The sequence below is a fragment of the Ciconia boyciana genome, chromosome 1 (genome assembly GCF_034638445.1).
Source record: "Ciconia boyciana chromosome 1, ASM3463844v1, whole genome shotgun sequence".
In the NCBI taxonomy this organism is placed as follows: domain Eukaryota; kingdom Metazoa; phylum Chordata; class Aves; order Ciconiiformes; family Ciconiidae; genus Ciconia; species Ciconia boyciana.
Window position 1 is genome coordinate 69,214,524 of NC_132934.1, and position 24,683 is coordinate 69,239,206.

General features: G+C 48.1%; 1 protein-coding gene across 3 annotated transcripts in view; it reads left to right on the plus strand.

Moving 5' to 3' along the window:
• The window catches only part of WNT5B (Wnt family member 5B), a 74,281-nt gene that overhangs the window by 43,058 nt on the left and 6,540 nt on the right, over positions 1–24,683 (plus strand). The window contains exons 1-4 of one of the 3 annotated variants that reach the window (XM_072873198.1): positions 12,401–12,663; positions 14,014–14,159; positions 14,907–15,154; positions 21,380–21,672. In XM_072873198.1, the coding sequence (XP_072729299.1) occupies positions 12,646–12,663; positions 14,014–14,159; positions 14,907–15,154; positions 21,380–21,672 (705 nt within the window). In that variant the 5' untranslated portion in view covers positions 12,401–12,645. Of the gene's footprint in view, positions 1–12,400; positions 12,664–14,013; positions 14,160–14,906; positions 15,155–21,379; positions 21,673–24,683 lie in introns of those variants that run through there. The other 2 variants (XM_072873216.1, XM_072873207.1) reach the window with 2 other exon arrangements.

Consider the following 24,683-nt stretch of genomic DNA (forward strand, 5'->3'; position numbering starts at 1 on the left):
AAGCATCGGCTCCAAAGTAAGTTCGTAGAGGAAAACTGAAAAATAGGGCAGTACTGTTTTGGAAACGTGCTGTGAAAATCAGAGTCGCAGTTAGAGCCCAGCACAAACTTCAGGTGAGAGCTACAAAATACAGTTTTATACAGAAGGCAGGATGAAGATACAAAATACAATTTCATACTTAATGGAGGATTTGCATTAGTTCTGGCCAAAGGAAGGTTACTTTAACATCTTGTTCCGAAAAGTAACAGCGCAGAAACTGTTGGTGCTAAATTCCCCTGATTTTCTGAAAGTTATCTGCTGCAACTCCAACAGATGCACAGAGAAGTGGTGGCAAAAGGAGGTGCCTTTCAGAAACTGCTTTCATTCTTGCTTCGGTTCTTGGGTACATGTGGACACTCTAAAACCCCATTCAAACTGGTAAATTCACCAGCATGTGTTATCTACCTGTGCACGACAAAAATCTTGCAAATCCTCTCTGAAAATGCAGGGGTAAAATTAAGGGCAGATGTAAACAGGGTGGGAAGAAAGTATAGAGTTCACCGTGTTGGAGGTGGAAATATAAATGGGTAAAACAGGATCTGTGTTTTAAACTAGTTCTTTCAACTTGTTTCTACACTAGTCAGAAAAAACACAATAATCCTTTCCCTATGGTATAATGTAAATTAATCTTCTATGTGACCAGACCTTGTCAGGTACAAGAAGAACACAACTTTCTTTAATCCAGATGGTTCCCAATTTTTAAAAAAATGTGTGTGTACAGGAAAATGTAAGCTAGAAATACTGCTTTTACTCCTTTTTTCCCCCCAGCATACATGCTGACTAAATCATGTGGAAAAGCCGCTTTCTTTCCACTATTTCACCCCTGAGATCTACTATTTTCCTAGTCTTGTCGGTGGTGTTGTTCCACACTTTTCGCCAGCAATCCTGCTCTGTATTCTTTATGTTCCTTTTGGAACAGTGAATCCTTTCGTTGGAAGATTATTCGTTGATGCCCTGAAGCAGGAAACATAAACAAAAATCTTCAGATGTATTGCAACCTGTGAAAATATTTATAGAATGGCAATGGTTGCCAGGACGTGGGAAACAACAGGTAACAAAATAATACTCCTTTGCACATCCGTAGCGCCTCTCCTTTGGCAAAATGAGAGGTCTATGTAATCGTGTAATACCTGCAGCTTCGTAGCATTTCAGGTTGCTTTGCAGATTTTAGCACCGTTGCATCCGTGATGAAACTGAGCCCCAAAACACATCTTCTGCACAGATGGGAAGTTAGTACCTGCGCCTTAACTTTGTTTGAAATCCTGGATGTTAGGGCTCACTCTGTCTCACGCTAGGTGCCCAGAAGTATAGGCATGAAATCAGTTTTTGGAAACTTTGGGCTGAACGGCTTTCCAGCGTCACATGCTGGGTTTGTTGCAGGGCCAGGAATACAACAGCCCAGATCTCCTGGCTCCCTACCCACTGCCTGAACAGCAAGGCCAGTCCTCAGCTCCGTTTCAAGGGATCCTAGAGAGCACTGGCATTTTAGCAAGTCAGCTGGCAACTTCGCTATGTTTTGTTTAGAATGGTTCACATTCTTCCATCTAATTCCCACACTGAAAATTTCCAGCTTCCTATTTTCCCCGAGCTGTCCCAGCAAGACGTATTGAATATGCAGATGTGATGGCACACACTCACACACGTGCTTTTCCTGAAGCAACCCCTCAAAGTTTGTTCTGGATGTTTGTTTTACTCCAGTTCCTCTAATCCCCAAAGTGACATTAAACAGATTTTTTTGTTTAACCTTTGTATGAAACACTCTCTCTCCCTTTATTTGTAAGGATATGCGGTTTTAGTTACATTTCGTTATATTCCCTTGTGCGTGGAGGAGACACTGTGTAAATGAAAACATATTATAATTATTACACACCATGCACAAATGTCTTTTCAGACATGTCCCATACATGCCTTCTCTAGGACATATTTTTGAATGTGCATGTCACTGTATTTTCAAACCCATTCATGTAATAAATAACTGCTTTCACTCTCTGAGTGTTTAGCAATATAAGGGCTGTCCACCCAAAATACATTGGAAATACATTTCAAAGGCAACTGAAACTGTGACCAAGAGCAGGAGGTAGGAGGCTCGGTATCCCATTTCTTAGTGATGAATCTCTCGGTACAAAACCAGCACTGGGCTTGACCGAAGAACTGCACGCTGTCAGCACGAGTGAAGTAAAGACAATGAAAAAGCTGGCTTCTGCTTCAAGTGAGGAAGTTATTTTGCTGGAACAGCATAAATCCTTAATAGGATTTCTTGCTTTCCCTGCAATATAGAGACTCAGGCAATTCCTTCTCTCCTCCTACACCCTGCCCACTGCAGGGATGGGTGCATATATCCTCATACACCAGCTTTCTGTGGTATTGTGGTGTGTCTCGAACACACACAGAGGCAGAACCTTTCTATGCAACGCAGCGTGCTTCCCTCACCTGCAAGACAAGCAATCCTTGCCTTCTCTACAAATACACTATTTTTTGCAGGACAAACACATTTTTTCACTGCAAGAACTTTGTATTTTTCCAAAAAAAGCCAAGATTGCATTCCAGATGTGCAGCCATTCCACCTACAGAAATTCCCTAGCCCTGTCTAGTCAACATATTCAATAACATATTGCCCAGAGAGAATAAATATGTTCAAGATAATTGGGAAAAAATCCTCTGGTACTGTAAATGTCCTTTTGAATGATAGCATAAAATAGATCATTTTAATTTTCTCTATTTGAGTGGCAATTGGAAGAACTTAACCCACTGGATTTCTTCCACTGGGTACATGTTTTCCCTTTAGCTTCAACGGAAGAATAAACGCGTTTCTGTCTTGGGAAAAAAAAGCTGTCTCCTATAGACGGTTCTCTTGTGTTTGGTAAGTTCTGCCTGAGGTATTACTATGAATATGGAGTTAATAATTGTATTTACATGGTTTCACTGAAGGATCTTTAAATGCATTAGAGCCTGTAACGTATCACAGCATCCACAGGCAAGATCACAATACCGGTCCTGAAATAAATTTACCTCCCCTTGGCTGATGAAGAAACTGAATTTCAGAGTCACAGTTAGTTACAGCCAAAACGAGATGGCTAAGCAAATCGGCAGCAGTGCTGGGAAGACAAGGTCCCGACCTGAGCCCTTGCTGTAGTCACCAGACACAGGGTCAGATCCCCACCTTGCCTTGATCAGCAGAGCTCCAGACGAAGTCACCGCAGCGAGGACTGTTCGTGCCAAATTGTCGGCTTTGTACGTGCTCCTCGCTGGAAATGCCAGTGCAGTGCAATTTAAGTGCCACGCGTTATACGGCCAGAGAGTACCATTAGCATAAAGGTATGATGCAGCCTCAGCGTGACTGGGAGGGCAGGCAGGCTGTCCCTGCGGGGGACCTGACCTGATGTCCACCCTGTGCCCAGGGGAAAGTTTGGCCACAGGAGAGGATTTTCGCCTCCATCTTCCAAGCTCTGGTTGCTTCTGAGGAAAACACCCTTCCCTCTGATAACTTAGCGCATGATCGTATACATACCTGAATTTTCACCAGGAATGAGAATCACTCAGTAGTTACTTGTTTCCTTCTTCAAGTGTGATTCTGAGACCTGGTGACAATCTCACGCCATCTGACGCTGTAGGTGTATGATCATTCGGAGATGACATCAGCCTACATTGCGTCAAAAGAAGCAGTCCTGCCCTCCCTCAGCTCTTGATTGCAAACTGGATTGAAAAACTGGTTGGCATTAGAAGTCAAAATATCCAAGTGCCTTTCTGAAGTTTGCAGGATCCTAACGATCTGAATCGGGTGCCCTTATCCAGCCTAGCTGCACCTGCTGCGGGAAAGGTGATTTTTAAATCCGTATTTGAAGAGCTGCAAACTGTGAGTATTACTGACTGGACTCTCAGAACAGCTTAGGGCCAAATACTCTGGTGTCCATCATCCAGGAGCTTGAACAGCACTTTCTGAGTAGATGAGGTGTTAGTTAAGCACCTACATTTTCCAGATAATTTAACCCCTTGGAGTTTTGCTTCTGGTGGTTACAACATTTTTCATGTCAAAAGCAGGAAAGGGAAAGCTCAGTTTTCTACAGGCACCTCTGAAATCTGATTCCTTGTTTTGAAGCCTAGGTGTGGGCTGAGCTCTTTAGAGGATAAAAGTCCCCACTGGTGAAGTGCAGGATGTGCTCAGAAACCCTCACGATGGGTGGAAAGCCGGTCTGGTGACAGCTTGCACTGGCTGGTTGATGTAAAGCAAGTTTTGGCTTTCATTAGCCCTGCAGGGCCAGCAGAGCTGTAGGAGGAGAAGATGGGTGCTATTCTAGTGTCTGTACCACCAGCAAAAATGTCACATTACAGTTCATGTTGAGGAGAGAAGCAGGAAAAAAGTGTAGCTTTTTTTGGAAAGCTTTTGCATAGCTTTGGCAGTTAAAATACCTATATAATATGCTTTGAAAACTGAGTCAAATTCAAAGTCATTGAAAATGAATAAATGTGAGTAAAGTGCACTGGCAATTTTAGTTACTTTTCCAGTTCTTTTTTTCTTTCTGCTCAGGGAGGGATTTACAAAGCAGCAAATACTAGTTGCTACACTGGTAACCTCATCTGTTCCAGAGCAGGTAATTTTACACAGAGGCATCTTTCAAGTTAATGCTTTGTAACAAATTTTTTAAGACTTAGATTTTTTTTTTTTTTTTTTTTTACTACCATGTTCTTGCACTTCAGGCCTTGCCCTGGTAACACAGGGGCTTTGGCAGCAATATGAGTTTAAGTAGTTCCTGTCCAAGAAGCTGATGTTCACCCTCTGTGCAGTTGTGCCCTCAGCCTGTGGCAGTGAGCTGTGAAATCGGTCAGCGAATGGATCCACAACCAAAAAACCTCCCAGGAATATCACTTTTCTTGAAGTGCCGGTGTGGCTCCATGCGAATTTAACTCAGGCGAAGGTGGTACTGCCATCGCTCAGCCCCCTCCAGCCACGCATTCCTGCCCCGCTCCGCCACGCTTCTGATTCCCACATGAACCAGTCCAGGCTGTTAAATAAGTAAAACCTGGTCTTTTCTTTTTCTAAGTTTAATTTTGAATCTTTTTAACTCCTTATAGCGTCTTTTTAACTGCTTATATCATCAAGGGGCTGCACCTTGAAGGAGCAGTGTCCTGCGGCACAGGGCTGGGATGAGCCCCCAGGGTGGGAGAGAGGTCTTTATTACCCTGGTAATAAAGTAATATTGGTAACGTGGTAGTGCTGCCAGCAGAACCATATTGTCAGGCTCCGGCCTCAGTTTTGGCATCCTAAGCTTTAAGGGATAAGCTGGCACATGAACAAATGGGCATGAGCTGACCATCAATAAATTTAGACTGGAAATTAGAGAAAGAGTCACAGCTTTTTGCATGGTGAGATGCCGGTCAGAGTAGGAACCCTAAATAAACCACAGCTTTCAAGATGCTCACTGAGTTTATATATGGGATCATATGATGTGTCACTGAAAAGAGGCACAACCCCTTGTTCCTAATGTTAGACCTTATCTACTTAAAAAGAATAAAAATGCAGTGATTTCACTGAACAGTCCAGTTAAATCAGTACAGATCTTAATTTTGAAGGCTTTGCTTTTGGTTTAAAGGGTAACTAACTACACAACACTGATATAACTCTTTCGGATTAGGTTTGCATGAATGCACATTTTGCTGAAAATCTGTATCTGGAAACTTTATTTAAGCAGGTAATAATGTTATAATAGCATTTTACAAACAAGATCTTAAATAGGATACTTTATTTTCTGCAGTTAGAATTGCACATATGTGATTGATGCTAGAATAAGGGTGAGATAAAAAATTATCTTCTTTTTGGTACAAATGTATATGCAGTCTATTCCCAAGATGGTTTGAACAGGTTTAGCTCAAATCTGTTGCATCCAGAATTAACAGGAAATTCCTACACTTAAGTGTGACAGTATAGAAGATAAGTTCTGAAATTGGTTAAATCAGTGTAATCTTGTGATGTAGATAGGGCTTTATTTATAGTGTTTTAGCCTTTTCCAGATATATTTTTAATACTAAAACATAATAAGCATGCTTGGAATTTTTTTTTCTTTGGTTTGGAAACTGTTTGTGATAACTATGTAGATGACACACACAGTTAATACACTGGGGCATTATTCCCAAAATGTTTTGTTTATTACTTGTGCTTTGAATGCACTGTATTTGAGCAGGAACAACACTGAATTCATGGCAGAAGTATTCAGTGGTCGAAAGAATGGAAAAAGCAAGCAGATTTTAATTTTGATCCTGATCCAGCAAACATGAGTAGGCGTATGCTTACTTTCAAGCACCTGGTTTAATGCTTTGCTGAATGGAGGTAAATCTGCACCACAGATTTACTGTTTTGAACCTGTTACTCAGCCCTTCCTGCACCTCTCTTTCCCTTTCTGTAAGGTAAGGGAAAATCGTGGCTGTTAGAGTTGTGGGGTCTAATGTATGGTGTGTATGTGCTTCCTTTGCAATTCTAGAGCGGAGGAAGAGCTGATCATTAATATTATTTTAATTAGACTGGACTTTATAAGAACATCTTTGAAGACTCTAACAGGAAGGAGAGAAATTAAATTCAATTTTAATTTATTCTATGGCTTACTATTTCCTTCGGAAATGTCTATATCAAGCTTTGCTGGCAATGATTTAACTGACAGGAGGCTATTGATCCGAGTCAGTCTGACACCGGTCCCTGTGACCTACACCGAGGTGTTGAATGTCCAAGACAGAGCAGTAACGGTGCATCTCTGTGTTTCCCCTGGTCCTTCACTCCTGGAGAGCTAAGATCCACTGCAGCAGCAGCTTAACTGTATTTTAAATATTTCACTGTCTTTGCCAGTTAATGTAATTATTACAGAGTATGGAACAAACTAAAAGGAATATATATATATATACTCAGAGCAAAAATGAGATCCAGGCCTGTGAGATGCAGAGACATAAATCTCGGTTTGGGATGACTCCAGTGGGACCTGGGGAGCTAGACACCCCTTTTTGGGAGGATGAAGGATGCTGTGTGCTTTGCAAGATCAGAGTAAGGAAGAAAACACGTAAAGTCATCCAGCTGTTTCCATCTCCTGGCTTGTTCTGAAATCTCTGCAGAGAAGTTGCTTTGACTTGGATTGCCTTTCGGTGCCTCCTTGCTCACACTGTCAGAGAACTTTGTCCTGTTATCCTTCCTAATCTTCAAGAAGGGCTGACGTACATGCTCGTAACCACCATAATCCAAGTCCAGAGTTCTCACGCAAATTCTGCGGCCAGCATCAGCTCTCTAGCAGGACAAGGGCTGTCCTCCTATCGCTGCTTGAGAGGTCCGTGCTGCGGTCAGCTACGGCAGGTAACAAACCAGCTCCCAGGGTTGGCCCCTGGAAAACAAATAAAGGAGGGATATGCTTTCTTCTTTTCACTTTCTTCATGTCTTATTACCCTCTAGGATAGTTAATCCTCCATGTAAACTTAACACTTGGGGAAGGTGTTGGCTAGATGGCCTTAAGGCCACCATTCCTAGGCTTTCATTCCTAGAAACCTGCGATGCTGGGGAGCAGCAGCGTGGGCTTTCTAACCCTGCCTGGGCTTCTGTTTCAACCTGACCTCCCGTGGTTCCTTTGAGGGGGTCTGAGGAACAATTTCTGAAGAAGAAGTTGTTCCCCAGACCCCCTCAAAGGAGCCACGGAATGTGGCTAACAGTTTCTTCTGAAGAAAGAAATCGTTAGTGAAAATTAAGGAGATGGGGTGCCTGTTTGGCAAGTAAGCCATGACACCGCGGGCATGTTAAATAAGCCACTGAACAGTCATCAGAGGATAATGCTGGGTACTTTTTTCAAATATATGCATTTAGTGATTTGTTAGATTATGACTACACATAGTGGAGCTGGTCTAATTTCTTACAGGACTTGCCCATGTAAATAAAGGATGCTAAGAAGTTTTCAGTTTGTGATTAAGGACGATTTGCTGCAGCCCCAGAAAGTCTGGTATTCTAGTAGTCATGGGAACAAGAAGTGCAAAATTTGGGCCAGGCATGTCCTGATTCAGGTCTCTGGCTCTCGACTGAGGTTGCCAACACACAAATAGTGTTATTGTGGAAAAGGGAACTGGATGGCCTGGATCTGTCCCTGGGGATATTGGAAATATAGAAGGTTTCCAGGCAGCCATCTACCTGCAGGGATGGTTCTATGTTGGTTCCTTCTTGATTTCAAAAAATCAAAATCGATTTTTCAGCACACGCAGCTTCTCCAGGTGCTCCACAGGGTGCTGCTGAGTCTCTTTCACTTTTCTTTGGGACATCTGGTCTCAGCAGACCAGGTTGGCTCAACACTGGGATTTAATCTGCTGTAAGAGTACAACTACCATTGAATCACCTTGAGAGGGAGGAGGGTCACGTCCAGGTTTATCCTTGGAGTTTGCTCCTTTTTTTTGTAGCGGGTGCGATTGTCTTGCTCCAGGTGAGCTCGTTGCCTGTCACATGAAATATTGTGGCATAAATGACAATGTTCATAAGGATTTACATATATTCTGTATCTTTCGCTAATGAGAAGCTGTTTTATTCATAGAATCACTATCCTTTTTACCTATTCTGGTTTTAAATGGTGAAAATATTTAGTATCTGGCCTCTTTTGTTGTCTAATACTTCTGCTTTACTTGCAACCTTCCTCCATTCTTGCTCTCCTTGGTGAGGCACTTCAGGGACAGCTGTCACTGGGTCTGCTGCGACTGGCAGGTATATCTTGGCATTTGCTGCACTACATGCGCTGGTGACAGTGAGACTGGATGTCATTGGCCAGGGGAGTCATGGAAAAATGAAAGAGCAAGGTAGTGGTGAAAGGAAATCTGGATCTGTCAGCAGGGGTGACAGGTGATGAGATGCAGAAAAAGGTAGCACATGAGCACATCAGGAGATAAAACTGAGTGCATAAGTACCAAAAGAAACAAGCAGGACATAGGCAGGAATAATCTGCCCTTCCAGCAGAGACAGACAGCGCGTAACAATTCCACGAGGCAAGGCAATGTCAAGGCAAAAGAGGCGGACACGAAGGGCTGATGTGCTGGGATACTTTGAGAAGGTTTTATTACACCTTCTGTAACACCCCAGCTGGATCTGGACTTACAGAGGTCACTCTAGTTGCTGTTTAAGTAATAATCACAATACAAATAAAATAACACATTTAGATCCGGGAGGGTTGACACCAGTACAGCAGCATGGTGGTACGGTGCTGAGAGAGGGACAGGTCGGCAGCAGGGGAGCAGCACAGCACCAAATGAATGGGGGGTGGTGGGTTAAAAGATGACTTAAGTTTCTGCGTGAGGGCTGCAATTTAGCTTCAAGGCACTTTTTTTTTTTTTTTTTAATCTACACTTGCTCTAAAACTGGTTCAGCTGAATGGGCAGGTATGCGACTTTAATGAGATTCCTAAAGTCTTAGTAAGAACTGTGGTTAAAACCAAGCCTGGCTGCCAGAAGCGGATGTATAGCAGGATGTTGCAGTACATCTCTTGGTGCTGTCAACCAGCAGGTCCACGGCACAGGACCGGAGGGTAGGGATTCCCTTTTGAGCAGCACATGTAAACCCTCCTTCCCGGGTAATGCATCTCTACTGGCTCCTTAAGTAGAGGAGACTCTACTTCAGTGAATATTTTTCCCATCTTGAGTAAGCGTCTTATGTCAGAGAGAGCAATGAACGTTTCTGGATGCACCGGACATTGCGAGGCATTAAAAACAAGCATTGAACCACAGTCACGTTGCAAGAATAAACAGGAACTTGAAAGAGGCTCTTGATCAAGAATGTTTCCACTTCTCCCCAGTCCAGGAGAAACTGGACAAGATGCAGAAAAGAGGATCACTGAAGTTATGTGGAAAGAGACTCACATTTTCTTTCAGCACTTCTTATAGCACTTGATAAAGATCTGTGTCACACTTGGGGACATCCCAAATTTTTGGAGAACAATAAGGGTAGGACAAGGAGTTTGCATGAGTAACTCCTTTTCTAATTTATCAGGGCTGTCTTCCATTCAGGGTTCAACTTTTTTCACGGTCTGCCAAATCTTTGCAAATGATCTCATGGACATGACCTCCCCTTCTTTCTTGGAGTCTTGCAGCTTCCCTCCAGCAAACGCGGCAGGGACGGTATTGGGAAAGCGGTGACAGCTCTCCAGCTGCTCCGCCGTGACTTTGGAAACTCGATGTGAAAATTTGTGCTTCATGCACAGTTGTCACCTCTGAAAATCGAACAAAGGCAAACACAGGTACTAATTTTAGGCAGCCAGGCAACACAGTAGACAGTTGCCTGGGGCAGCAGACTGTTGAATGCAGCAGAATGCCAAGGCTTTATGAAGACGCAGTCTTGCTGCTGCTGCTTTTCCCTCTAAGAAGGGAGCAGCTAGACCTAAGAAGGGAGCATTAGACCTTTAATCTGAAGGTTGAGATTCACGTCCCATTTTCAGGCGACAGCTCCCTATTTGGCCCAGGTGATCCTCAGTGGTCTGGGTGAAAACATCAGCACTCGGGGCGCAGCGTGGGTTCACTACTGCCACTTGAGTGAGCCAGGCCCACTCGAAGGGGTGGGATGGGGCCTTTTCCAGCAGAAGCAAGAACAACCCTTAATTTCGGAGTTGTTTCTACTGCCCCTTCCTGTAGCAGGAGTGGTGTGAGTTGGTGTGAGTGGGCTGCTGCAGGGGAGGGATGGTTTGGGATGAAAGTGAGAGTCACTTGGGTGGTGGGGAGTGGACAGGGGTGATGGCCAGGAGGGGTGGTCTGCCTGGGCAGAGGTTTGGATCTCCTGGATTTGAGCCAGGAGTTAGCCAGGGAATGGAAGAGTGGGTGAGACCAGCTTTCTCCAGGGCCTCCCTTATACCTGTTAGTGTAGTGACCCCTTCATGTCACTCGTATGGAGCCATCCCGAAGTCCTGCTCATTCCTAGCCTCCTTCCCCTGAGCCACCCAAATCCTGATGACTCTCCCAGCATCCCAGTCGGTCATTCGGGATTACTGCTGGCAGCTCCTTACCCCCCTTTCTTACCTGATGCCTTGCTGGCTCCATTCATCCCAGCCCTCCAGCAGCCTCACTTCACCCCACCTCTCATCCTCACAAAATTTTACCGACTTCTCCCACCCAGCCCTGCTTTGGCAAACAACCTTGACAAAGCTGTTTGGGCTTAAAAAAATAACCCAAGCTTTTTATTTACAAAATTGAATGCTTGCTTTCAAGATTTTGGTAGCAAGTAGAAACAGGCGCAAGGAAGAGGGATAGACAGTATTCTTTGGACCACTGGCCAAGTGCTTTGCAGCTTTCAGTCTGGAAGTTGCGGGCTGAGGCTAAATCCCTCCAACAATGCCTCACCTGCTATTACCACTTTATCTGAAGTCATAAACACAGCCAGTGAAGAAATTATTTCCAGCACCTTTAAAAGGACTCACTTCCATAATTCACATCTTAACTCAATGGCAGTCACTCTTGCCAGCAGCAGAATTTGGGTAGAATTCAGAGTTTCAGACCTTTCCCGCTGAAGCATCTCCTTTGACAGGATATTAGGTTGGCTGGATAAGCGATCTTATCCCGTACGGCAATTTTTGTGTCTCGTGTTTCAAAATAAGATCATTGCCTTGCTGGTGCTTTTTGGAGGTCGAGTTGCTACTAGCAGTATTCACAACACTTTGCTGTTGTTAATCGTCGGCTGCCTTCAAATATTAATACTTAAAATGAGATATTTAATTAATGCCGTGTGTTTCTGGACCAAGTTTCGCATGAGCATCTCCCAGACTTTACCAGCTGGAAAGGTTTTTGGTTGCACCACGCCGCGGTGCCGGAGGTGGACCACTGGTCCAGCGCTGTGTGGTGGTACATCCTTGTTGCCCCGTGGAGTGGCTGCGGCTGCACACATGCACTCGGAGAAGCTCACACGAACGCGGACATTGACATCACCCGTATTTGTGGAAGTGCCTCATCGGCTGGTGCCGTCTCACATTCCTGGCTGGGAGAGGCTCCAGGGCGGCTCGCCATGGTTTACTCCTTTCTCAGAATCCGTGAGGAGACTTGGTGAGGGCGAAGCTTGGAGATACACCTCTCCCATCGTGTCATCTATTTACATGGCGCGTGCCTTGTCTGCCTGTGTGAGACAGCGAGGGCTTTTTTTTTTCCACTGTCCTAGTTCTTCTTTCTGGCTGCGGTGAGATGGAAAGGTGGGACGCTCATCTCTGCCAGCAAGAAGGTCTTCTGTATCTGAGGCTGGCTTGGAAATTCTTTAGGTGACATCACACCATGTCTGTGCAGACTCATTGTTTGTCATGGAAAAGCCATTCATCCATACACAACTTCCTTCCTCCCCAGACTCCCGGAGATAAACTTTCCATTCTGTCTATTCCCTATAGAAACAGACCCAAAACATGTATGCGTGGCTACACACACATACACCTCGCCATCCCTCCGTCACGCTCAGGGCTGTGGGAGGAGGAAAAGGGAGGATATAGAAGATGTGAATAAAGTCACCCTGTTTTCTTCAGACGTGGATCCTGCTGTGCCCGAGCAGTAAAACTCCCCTCCCGCCGAGGTTCTGGGTCACACAAGGCTTTTTTGTCCTGAGGCTAATTCTGGCACTCGCAGCCCCACATCTGCCTGCCAGGTGAGATGGGCCACCAGCTGCAGGTACAGCACATCTGGATGGGGGAGGAAGCGAAGCGTGCTGCAAACAAACACAGCAAGTCCACCGTGGAGGGCGCGAGGAATTCGATAAAAAATATACTTCAGCGGTCCGAGCTGCCGAGTCTGGTGATTCATGTCTCAGGCGCTGCTCGTGAGGCGAAGTGAAAGGCCGGGCACTTGCGGGTCTTGGACCACGTATGCCGCGGCCGCAACCTGGGAGTTGCTGGAGGGGACCCGCACGTTCAGCCTGCGTTCGGGGAGCCGCTGTCGCAGGGGCAGGGTCGGGGGGACGCCAGGCCCGGCGAGGAGGCTGTGTGGGAGAGGAGGGGGGAGCATTTGTCGGTGGCAGAGAGGTGGGGACCGTGTGGCGCAGGGTAGGACAGGACGGTGGGAGGCCACGTAGAGACGGAGGCAGCAGCAGCGGTGTCGATGGTGTGATAAGGTGGCTGTTTCGCTGCGGCTTGAGGGAGGCAGGCTGCGAGGAGCATTTGTTACACGTACCCCACACGGGTCTGGGATGCCTGCGTTTGCTTTCTGCCGGTGTCTGGGGGGGAAAGGGCTGAGGAGCTGCCAGATTGCCCCCGCCTTTGAGGTTCCCGGTGGGTCGAGCGGGGAAGGAGAGGGATGTTTGGACAAGAGGAGCCTTTGAAGCTTTTCTCCCGTCCACCTCGCCTGCCCATAAAGCCATTAGGCTCTGGTGCCAGCCCTATCTGCGCTCGTCGCGGCAGCCCAGCCGAGCCTCGCAGACCCCCCGCCCGGGGCGCGGGGCTGGGCCATGGCGTGGGGCCCTTCTGGAGGCCGTTTTGGGGAGGGGGCAGCTCATTTCCGCGCCGGCCCTGCATTACAAAGGCAGCGGGGCCAGCGCGGCGCTTTGATGTGCCCCGCCGGCTCCCCGCACACCTGCGGCCGCGGGGCTCCCCGCCACGCCGCGGCCCGTCACGCCACGGCCCGCGGGGGCACGGGCGGACCAGGGGCCGGGGAGGGGGGGGCGCCTCAAAGGCGGCCAAGCCGGGGGCGGCCCGGAGGCTCCGGGGGCCCCTCCCGACGCCCCGAAGGGCGAGGCCAGCCCCGCACGGCCCCTCACTCCCCCCGGGCGGGACGGGCAGGCTCCGGCGGCGGCGGCGGAGCCCCGGCAGCGCGGCCCCTGCCCCGGGGCCGAGGGCGGGCGGGCGGGCGGGAGGCAGGGCCGCCGCCGGAGCCCCCGGGAGGCGGCGGCCGGGGGAGGGTCCTGCGGGGGGCGGCGGGGGCGGGGTGGGAGGGGGCGGCAGCCGCAGCCGCAGCCGGGCTGTGCTCGCCGCGCCCCCGCCGCACGCAGGCCCCTCTCCAAGGCTTCTCCTCGGCGCTTCTCCGCAGGGCGCCCCGTCCCGGCGGCCGGCTCTGCGGGGGCTGCCCCAGCGCCGCCGCCGCCCGCAGCCCACCATGACCGGGCCGAGGCTGGCCCTCGCCGCCGCGCTCCTCTGCAGCTGCACCTCGCCGGTGGCCGACGCCAACTCCTGGTGGTGAGTGCGGGCGCGGGGGAGCCAGCGGCGCCTTTGTCCGCCGCCGCGGGCCGGGGAGCGGGCACCGGGGAGCGGGCACCGTCCGGGGGCGGGCGGCGGAGCGGGAGCGGGAGCGGGAGCGGGGCGGCTGCCCTGCGCTCCCCGCGGGAACTTTCCTCCCCCCCGGGCTTCTTTGGCAGCAGCTCGCTTCTTTCCAGGTTCCCCCCTCCCACTGTCCCTGCCCGGTTTCTGGGGACGCGGGACGCAGCCCCTGTCCTCCAGGCATTTCTGGGCTCCTTTTGTAGGGGCTCGCTCGAATCCCGTCCGGGCTTTAGGACGTGGGGAAGGCGTAAGGAGGGGATGGGTAGGGTTTCCTACCCGCTGCCGAAAGCCCTGGGGGAGCCCCCTTCCCCTAAAGAGCGGAAAATAGCCTGGCTTGAAGGCAGGCATCGCTGGCTGGCGGTCTGTAAAAAAGCAGCTCGCTTTCTTCTTTCGCAGAGAAAGTGCTGAGCGTTCGCTCTGCCCCCTCCCCATCCCGGGTGTCCTCAGTGTTTAAACTCAGGTTACAAACGAGCTGTGTTTCTCCCGCTAGAGCCCTGGAAAAGCCTCGCATCTGGCAGAGCCGGGGAGGGAGGCAGCTGACATGAGAAATGCGCCCGGGCTTTGGGAGCGGAGCGGGGCTGGGCTGGGCTGGCGGGGAAAGGTGCCGGGCGTTTCTCGGAGGGGGCCTCTCCCTCCAGACTCCCTTGGATGTTTTTCTCATCGCAGGTCTTTGGCCATGAACCCCATCCAGAGACCTGAGATGTACATCATCGGCGCTCAGCCGGTGTGCAGCCAGCTGCCGGGGCTCTCCCCGGGGCAGCGCAAGCTCTGCCAGCTCTACCAGGAGCACATGGTGTTCATCGGGGAAGGGGCCCGCAGTGCCATCAAGGAGTGCCAGTACCAGTTTCGGCAGCGACGGTGGAACTGCAGCACAGTGGACAACACCTCTGTCTTTGGGCGGGTCATGAAAATAGGTAGGAGCACCCAGTACGGGGCAGGTGCTGGGCGCAGGCCGGCCGGCCCTGTGCAGCTTTCTCCCTGTCTTCGAATACACGTGCAGGAGTGATGAGCCCCATTAGCACCGCTCCCAAAGCTGCCTTTAACGAGCTTTTCCATTCCCTGGTGTGCCGGTGCTGCCTGTGCGCTGCCTGTGCGCTGCCTGCGCCTGAGCGGAGGGCAGCAGGGCACCTGAGCCACAGCAGGAGCTAGCTGGGGCAGCAGGGGGGACGAGGGGGGGGACTTTCTTTGGGGGGCATGGGAAGGTCAGGAAGAGGGGGACTGCTTTTGTTCTGTGTGCTTGTTTAAAGGTAGGGAGGGAAGAAGCTGGAGCCAGGAACAATGGACCCACGTTATCATTCCCAGCATCTGGAGTGCTCTTGGACAGGGAATGCAGCTGTGAGATGTGGGAAATATGGACTCCCCTGGCATGGGATCTCCCGCCCCCCCCCCCCCACCCCGTTCTGCCACTTTCTGTGTAAACCTAAGAGATTTTTATAATTCCTGCCCTGCTGGCCATAAGAGGCACATTGACAGGCCATTGCTGCACTTGAATTGAGGTGTGACCCAGCTACATTGTCCCAGCTCCTTTTGAAATGCAATCATCTGATGGCAAGAAACTGAGAAATCCGGGCTTGGTTTGATGTGTCCGACAGCCAGGACAATAAAGAAAAGGTGTTAAAACAGCCGCTTACACACACACACACACACACTCTCACCAACCCCAGGTTTTGTTTCCCACCCACAAAGCCGATCACTTACACTGAAGAATCCAGAACCAGCACTATTTCTCGGTTGTAAGGTCAGGGAAAACACTTAGCGCAGGACACCAAGAGATGCATCTTTAATACCTCTGGGGCGTCAAGGCGATAGGGCACCAGGGTAGCCAAGTCCCTGATCCCTTCCATTTGATCCTGAAATTCTCATGTGTCATCCTGGAGAATTTTAGGGACTTTTTTGCATGTGTAACTCAACCTTTCAGAATCCCTAATTCAGGCCACCAGAGCCATTCTAATTCCTCCCTTTCTGCCCAGCTCATACTCCAACAAATCCCCGCTGCTCTGGGGTACTCCCCTGGGAAATACCGTTTCCTGAAGCATACTTTCAGCTCCTGACACACATCCAAGGCATCTGCGCATCCTTGATCTCTTGCTTTCTGATAGCAAGGGTGGTGGCCAGATGAGGATGCATGCAATCCCAGATTGTTAAAACTTCTGCTTCAGGGTATGAAAACTGAAATTTCATCCACCAAAGGGAAAGAACAGAAAATACACCTCCATCTCCCTTCTGGTGTCCCTCCCTCACATGTAACATGCCAAAGAACGGGGTAGATTTCAGATCCCCAAAGAGATCCTAGTGATTCCACAAGGACACAAGAAAATAGGAATTTCCCCTTCTGGAGCAAACCTCTTCTTCTTCTTCAGTACCTTCCTGCAGCCCCAAGTTGGTCCAGTGGGTGAGTCCACAGCTGGAGAAAAGAAGTGAGGGTAAGCTAGGAGAAAGCAAAGATCAGAGGTGAAAGGATGAAAAGCAGTCAGGGAGGATCAGAGGGTGTATGGCAAGAAGAAGATAGTGGGAGAGGGAAGATTCCTCTTCTCTAAAATGAATTTGATCCTGTTTAGATTGGGAGTAGATTTGGGTTTTGATGAGGGAAGAGGTGGTGTGGGTATGTGATGGGTATGTCCAGTAGTCCTGCTGCTGTTGTTTGGTTTGTGCATGCATGCATTTGTTTGCTAGGACTACTGTTGTATCTCTGGTAGGAATCTGCTGATGGTAGTGTCTGTGAGGTGACTGCCTGCGGTTGCCTGCTGTTTAAAAAACTATCCTAACAAAGAGTTTTGAATCCGGCTCCTTTAGATACTCTGGTCAGTTAGAGCATCTTTAGATGTTTATACTCCAGCACAAGACAGCACAGAAGAGAAGTAAGAAAAATGTCACCAAAGGTGGCCTGGGGTGTTACAGGGTCTGTGCTGATTCATCGCTGGTGCCTATGTCAGTGATAAGCTGCTGTGGAGGGGGATGCTGCCTCTTCTCTTTTCTCTTAGTTCCACCTTCTGCTTTTACTTTTTCTTACTTTGTAATGAGGCATTGCTCGTCATTTCAGCAAATCTGTTTTCCACGCTGAGGAAGGCAACAAAGCCTTTCAATCTCTCAGGTCGTGTCAACTATAAAGTCGTTCTTCCCTGGGTTCATACTGTGTGCCTGGGTTCATACTGTGTGCCTGTCTCCTGTTTTCAACCTCTGAGCCCCAATTCTGGACCACAGCCCTTTTTCTGTACTCTGTGCCAACGGCACAAGAAAGGTCTGGAGACCAGAATATCTGCAAGAGTGCAGAGGCATGCCAGAGTGTTGTGGAGAGGGGGGGAAAGAGATAAGAAGGACCCAGAAGGTGTACAGTGTGCCAACAGCCCTCGGCTGCCCACCCACCGATGCAGGCATGGCATATATTATATCATTTCTTGAGCTGCTCTGAGAACCTGCCCTGGCCAAGTCCAAAGCCGGGGAGATCCCGGGGAGAGTGTTCACTCAGAAACCTGGAAGATTCGTTTCCTTTCCCCCTCGCAGAACTTGGCTCAGCTCGGAAATGGGAGACCCAGTCGGTCTGTGTTTAATCATTACACCTTCATTTTGTGCGTTTCATAGAGGTGAGGCAGTCCAATGATACAAAGCTTTTGTAGAAACATCCATAGCACTGAATTAGGCTGCTTTTTAGCATTGGGTTTTCCTAGTGTTTGTGTTGTCATGAGAATTGCTCTTACCTTTTAAATATGGTTTATTCAATAATGATATCTGGCAATGTACAGAAATTATCCTGAAGTTGCTTCTTGTTCTGTCAATACAGATTTTAGACTGCACGTGGGTGTATATATATATCTCTCTGTACATTATACACAGACACTTTCCTTACTTCTACATTTATGAGGACAGAGCACCCAAAAAGGTCGTGTTAGAATTTCCTCAGGGGAGGAGAGACTGTATCTCCTTCAGCGCAATCCTGAACGCAAGGCTGGGGTTTCCAGGTTAGTCCAGTCATTTCTGGAGCCAAAGATCTTATCTCTTCTGCCTTTTCAAATGCAAAAAGGAAAAAAAAAAAGGAGTCATAAAAGAAGAGAACAAAGAGAAATATATTTCCTCGGTTTTCTTCGAGATTGGCAAACTTTAGGGAAATGCTTTTAAAAAAAGTAAGTTGAAACGAAAACCTTTTCGTCAAAAAAGTTAGAGCAACACGTTTTTATCATCTTTGCGTCAGTGTCCCCGCCGGGCTCCGTTCTTCTCCCATCTCCTTCTCCTGCAGCTCCAGAAGAGCAAGCCGTGGGGAGCGACACCTTGCCTGGCCGCAGCTCACGCTGGCATCCTGGCCGGTGCCCCCCGAAAGCCGCCGCGGCCCCGGGCTCCCCGTCCCGGTGGCGGGTGGCCGGCGGGCACAGGAGGGCAGCAGAGCTCCGCGGAGCTCCGCGCCGGCGGGCACAGCCTCCCGGGGACCGCGGTCCCCGGCCCCGTCCCCCGGCCTGCCCGGGGCACGGCAGCCCGGGGTGACTGAGGCCCGCCGCTCGGAGAGCTCGGCAGAGGTGTGCGAAGGGGGTTACGTTACTGCCTCACCGTCTCTGTAACCTCTGTTCACGTTTGCACAAATTTGGGGAATAACACCCCGGTCTGTTTAGATGATGGCACAGTGGCGTGGAACTGGGGTGAAGTTGGAGACGATGAGCGAAAACCCAAATACTTTTCCAAGGCTGGAAGGCCTGGTAGGAGAGCAGAGAAAACTAGGAGGTATAAGCCCCCAACTGCCAGCTACAAATTTGCTTTGTATTAGCGCAGGGTTTCACGCGCACATCCGATCCCGCCTCCCAAACCAAGCCGCAGTCTTCCCAAGCTACATCTAGCGAGCACCGTGGCTTGTTCTGCTTTGTGGGCAGCAAGGGGAAAAAAAACCCCACTGTGACTTGCTTCAGCCTCTCCCACCGCCATCCTCAGCAGCCTGAACTCCTCATGCAGATCCAAGCGCTGCACGCTGAGTTGTCGTGCTGCTACATTTGAAACTTGGAGGTGGTTAAAACATGGACAGTAAAAGTGCAAATCGGGTCTGTGCTTTCAGTACAGGGATCTCAATCAAGCTGTAAGGATGCTAAGCACCTGGAGCCATGCAGGCTCTGTTGCACAAGCTGTAACACTGGGAGGCCCTTTCCTTGTATGTTTTTTAATCTCTGTAGATGCAGGGAGTGCTCTACTTGATGGGACGATTGGTGTGTCTGTAGGGCTCTCGCCATACAGGCACAGACTTGTAGGGGCAAAACAGCGCATTGGACCGTTACCTTAAAATACGCATAACATGCAAAACAAACTAGATGAGTAAAAGCTTGATTTTGGTTGCTGAAAAATGACCGTAAGTCCCTTATGGGCTAGTCTCAGCTGAACTACCTTAAGTAGGAGTCGCTCCTCTTTACCTCTTGGATCAGGGAGGTTTGGGGGGCATAGTCCTCTCCTTATGACTTGCTAGTAAGGCCCTCCCTTCTATGTTATGTGTCCCGTGGTATTTTATCAGCCTTGTGCTGTACTCCAGAGCAGAGGCCCTTAGTGTACAACTCTCATTTAGGGAGGGAAAAAAAAATCACAGGTTGTTCTGCAAGGTGGATGCCATTCACAGCCTTGCCTTTGTCTTGGGTCATTACCGCTAAGCTGGTGATAAGCTGCTATTAATTACAGATTGTCAGCACATGCAAATTAGAACAAGAGCATACCAAAAGCATCAGCTCAGGCCCGCTGGGGGAGCTGGCACTGAGAGCCTCGTGGGCTGGTGACGAACCATTCTTGGAGGATCTGCCCTCTGAAGTCATTCAGATTTGCTTGAGAGCATTAGAGGGTCACCTCTTGCTGGAGTTTGGTGCAAGTAGCTCTTCACGATCAGATTGCTTATTCCAATGAAGCTTTGGCAGTTGTTCTCTTTATCACCTGAAAGTTTGATGATGCACACAATGACTCTGAAGGTGTCGGTTTAGCCATTTATTACACGGTGTGGTGAGAGTGCAGGTGTGGATTGCCTCCTTCTCCTCCGCATCCCCCTCTACTCCCCCCTTTAGACCCACAGCACTCGCTGGTGCAGCATGCTTGGCCTCATGCAGTGTTCTGGCTGCGTTGGTGCCCTGGTCAAATTGGGGCTGAATCACTGCCAGGAATACATAGCTGGAGACCTGAAGCAGCTGCTTGGCTGAGGCTCTAAGCTGTATAGAGCGTACACTCCAAGCAGGGCAGTCTCTAGTAAACCTGCTAATGGAAAGTCTTTTAATTTATTATTGTCTACATGGGAAAGTTTTACTTGTTCCAGCACTGCAGTTCTGTGGGCGTTGGGAGAGCCTCTGCCTTGATGCTTTAGCGTAAAAATGGGTTTCCTTCAGTTCGTCTCAAAACAATTCTCAGCTGACTTTATGTAAACCAAAGTAAGGTCGATGAACTGAGGAGCCCGTAAAGAGTCCTTGTCCCAATTAAATGAAGACCGTTCCAGAGTGATATCTGGCTTAACCAGAATGCTCCTTTTGCACAGACCCAACCTCGTTAGTTGTTCTCAATGATTAGTGGCAAATTCAGTGGCTAAGGCAGCAGCTGTATTTTCAGCAAGTGAATAACCCTCTTGCTGCTTGAGAGTTTCCTCTGGGTTAAAATGAGAGGATACTGAAGGGCTGATCTGAGAGGAAGGAGGCTGAGCACTCCCTGCCTATGGTATTGCTGTTTCTTTTTGGGCAAGGCCTGGAGTTTCCAGGGCTCTTAAATGGTCAGACATAACTATACTAAAAATAATAATCCTTGAGGAGCAGCACATACAAACTCATGAAGAACATGCTCTTCCCAAGAATATTCCTCCAGGCGACAGCAGGAATCTCAGCCCCTTCCCTGGTGTGTGTGAGAAAATCAGATTTGGGTTTGATCCTGGTTACGCAGAAACTGCCAGCTCTGGGCAGTCAATGACTGGAGCTGTTATTGTGAAATGAAAACAAAAACGGGATGCAAGCATGTGTTATGACAGTTCCCCCTCTACCAGAACGGCGTCATGCCCTTGCGCTTGACCACCCCATTCCTTTGTTCCAGTTAATCCTGTGCACCTTCTCAGAGCACACCACGTCCTACTGCCCGGACCCCGTTTGCTTGCTCCTTGCTGCACGTTGCGTTTGTTAAATGAGATCTGTCTCTTGTTAATTTGCTTCTCACAGGGAGCCGAGAGACTGCTTTCACCTACGCTGTCAGTGCTGCCGGGGTGGTGAACGCGATCAGCCGGGCTTGCCGTGAAGGAGAGCTCTCCAGCTGTGGCTGCAGCCGGACCGCCCGGCCCAAGGACTTGCCCCGAGACTGGCTGTGGGGTGGCTGCGGGGATAACGTGGAGTATGGATATCGTTTTGCCAAGGAGTTTGTGGATGCCAAGGAGAGGGAGAAGAACTACGTGAGAGGTTCAGAGGAGCAGGCTCGCATGCTGATGAACTTGCAGAACAACGAGGCTGGTCGCAGGGTAAGACAAATGCTGACCCTTTCCTCTTTCTCGGAGGCAGATTCAGAAGGCTTGAGATAGCTGGATACCAAATTACTTGGAGGTTTGATGAGGGATAGTCCAGTGATGCCCCAGGAACGGTGTATGGTCTGCATTTTTGTGAATATTGCAGACAATATTGACAATATTGTATTCCAGTTTTAATGGCAGGCTTCTGTTGCCAGCTAAAGCCAGTGAGTTTTTGGGTCTGTTGAGATACTGTATGGCACACGTGCAGACATGTAAGCCCTTTCCAAATAAACTAGGCTTACTTTCAAGGTTTATGTCTCAGAAACTGGCTTCCCAGAGCTGCTGAAGTGACAGGCTGGTGGTGAAAAGAAGAATCTGTTAGCATGTGGAGTTCTCTTCTACTGCCAACATTCAGATTTTGGGGAATATAAGGCCAGAAGCAAACACTGAATCAGGCTACCTGGCTATCTCTGAAACATATGCCTTGCTCAGTTACTTGGTATTGGGCAAAATAAGTAATTTGCATCTAGGTGACAGACATTTTCTGAGAAGATACACAGTTTTCATCTGGAGACCCCTAGGGATGGAGAATCCATCACTTCCCTTTGTAGTATGCTACCATCATTAATCACCCTGTTTCAACACTGTGCTTCATTATCATTTGAATTTATCTGGCATCAGCTTCCGATCAGTTCTTTTTCTGACTCTTACAGCTAGATCCAAAAGCCTCTTAGTAATCAGAATTTCCTCTGCACAGAAGTGTTTATCTACTGTAATTTATTCACCACTCTTTCTTAACAAACTAGATTGAGCACTGAAGACTCTCTCAGATGTTCTCATCAGCTGTAAAATCATTTTCATGTCACTTCAGTCTACCCTTTCCAGTTTTCCCATATCCTTTAAGAAACTGGATACCAAAACGACATGCTGGGTTCTGGTATTGGTCTCACTGATGCTGTAAACATAGGTGAAGTTGCCCCCTTTGTATGCGTTCAGTGTATACACATTTGCTTTTTACACAATTCCTCTGTCTGTGATTAATAGCCTGGAAGGTGTAGCACCTTTCATATGCGGTACAACTGTGTAATCCTGCCTCTTTCCAAATGTAGGACAGGAATACTTACTTGAACATTTGTGCCTTTTCCACAAGGTGTTTAACATTTTTATCATTCTTCCCTAGTAGTAAGCTTTTCTAAGGTCAATTTTATTTCTAATGCATATTAAAAAATCCTATTAAATGTACTTAGCCTTGCTCTTTTGCACATTCTTAACTAATATCCTTAGTTGCCTTATCAATTTTCTGCCCTTTCTTACTTCTAATTGTTACTGAAATATCTTTCCCATTCCCATGTATGTCTTCTCTTTTCTGCATGTAATTTCAGCTTAATTTTGCCACCAAAGGAGATTTGCTCTGTTTTTTTGATTGTGAAATCAATGTGTCAGGTTGAAGCATTGCAAATACTCCATGCTTCTTTTGCAAAATCAGATTGGGGTAAATTTGCAGTAGGTGGAAAACTGTGGACTTCAAAGCTGTAGAACTCAGTGGGTTTTGGTTTGGGGTTGTTGGGTTTTTTTTTGGCTTGGAAGGGCAGAGGGTCTGCATTTGCTTAGAAATGGGGGGGCATTCCTCCACAGAGTAGAGGCTTGAAAGTGACATTCTTCTCTGCATTACTTGCTTTGAACACCTTACGTGTCTGGAGTCCTGAACTTGGATTACTACAAATAAATACCCTGCTTAAAATAGGGAGTGAATATGTTATGAGACTTTTTAACAGTCAGTCCTATTGCCTTGAGGGATCCAGGGACAGAATATGGCCAATAGTTTGAGGCGCCAGTTGAACTGTAGTAATATCTGTATTAGAAGATCAAGTCAGAAGGTACTTGCTCCACAGCATGGGTAAAACACTACCCTGTCCTGTTATTCTTGTTACGTGGGCAAGAATCTCACTGAGCTGTGATTTCAGATGATGATACAGTTTTAGATGGAAGAAAGCTTTGTCCTGCTTTAAGGACAGAGCTAAAAACAGTTATGTCCTGCCTTTACTACAGTGCAGAAAATTGTTTAAATTGTGCTTGGAATGCTACAGTGCCCGTGCTTCTTTGGACTCCATAGACAAGCTCTCAGGGTGATTTCTGTGTCTCCAGTTAACACAGGACCTGGACAAAAGCTTTCCAAAGGGGCCAGCAAAAGACAATGTTATTTCAGGCTTGGTTTTTGTAGACTCTATAGAACAGATGGCCATAGAAAATAACCTTAGTTTAAATGAACGCAAGTCCTGTTAGATTAAATTAAATGGAAGTATAAACCAGTGTGTAATTAAGCTTGTGGATTTCAAAGAACAAACTCTGATAAAGTAAGGGAGCTGGTTAGTAAACTCAGCCGAGGAACTCGATGTGGAGGAGGCCTGGAACTTTTTCAAGGCAAAGATGCTAAAGCCATTACAATTCTGCATGCCAAGCAAGAGGAAAAAGCTTGTAGGAAGAATATCCAGACCTCACTGAATGAATAACTACCACAGAGAAGCTGTTAGGAATAGACCAAGAGCCTACTAAGAATGGAAAAAAAGAACTGATAGCAAATAAATAACGAAAAGCTCTGTCTTAGAGGTCAAGAAGTGTAAAGATGAAGTGAGAACAGTAGAAAATCACGCTGAGTCAGACCTTGCAAAGGGTACTAAAATAAACAGCGAAAGTTTTTTAAACTTTGCAAAGTGGAGGAGATTGGAAGAAAGGAGACTGCTAGTCAGTGAGGATGGGGCTAAGTCTAAAGACAGAGTAGTTTTGGTCCTCAAAGTAAGTGAGTGCTTTACCTGGGGCTTCAAGTTGGAATGTGGGGAGGGGTACCATATGTGTGCTGAACAATGGAGATGTCTTTTTCTGTCCTCAACACTTCTGCCTAGGGGAGTAAGTGCTCGTAGTGTAGATTTTGAAATCCCCCTGGGACTGTGAGTTTCAGGGGAAGCCAGGCAGGGTGCCCTAGGGGCAGGCAAGGTCTATCACAGTAGGCAATGGCCGATGGTGCT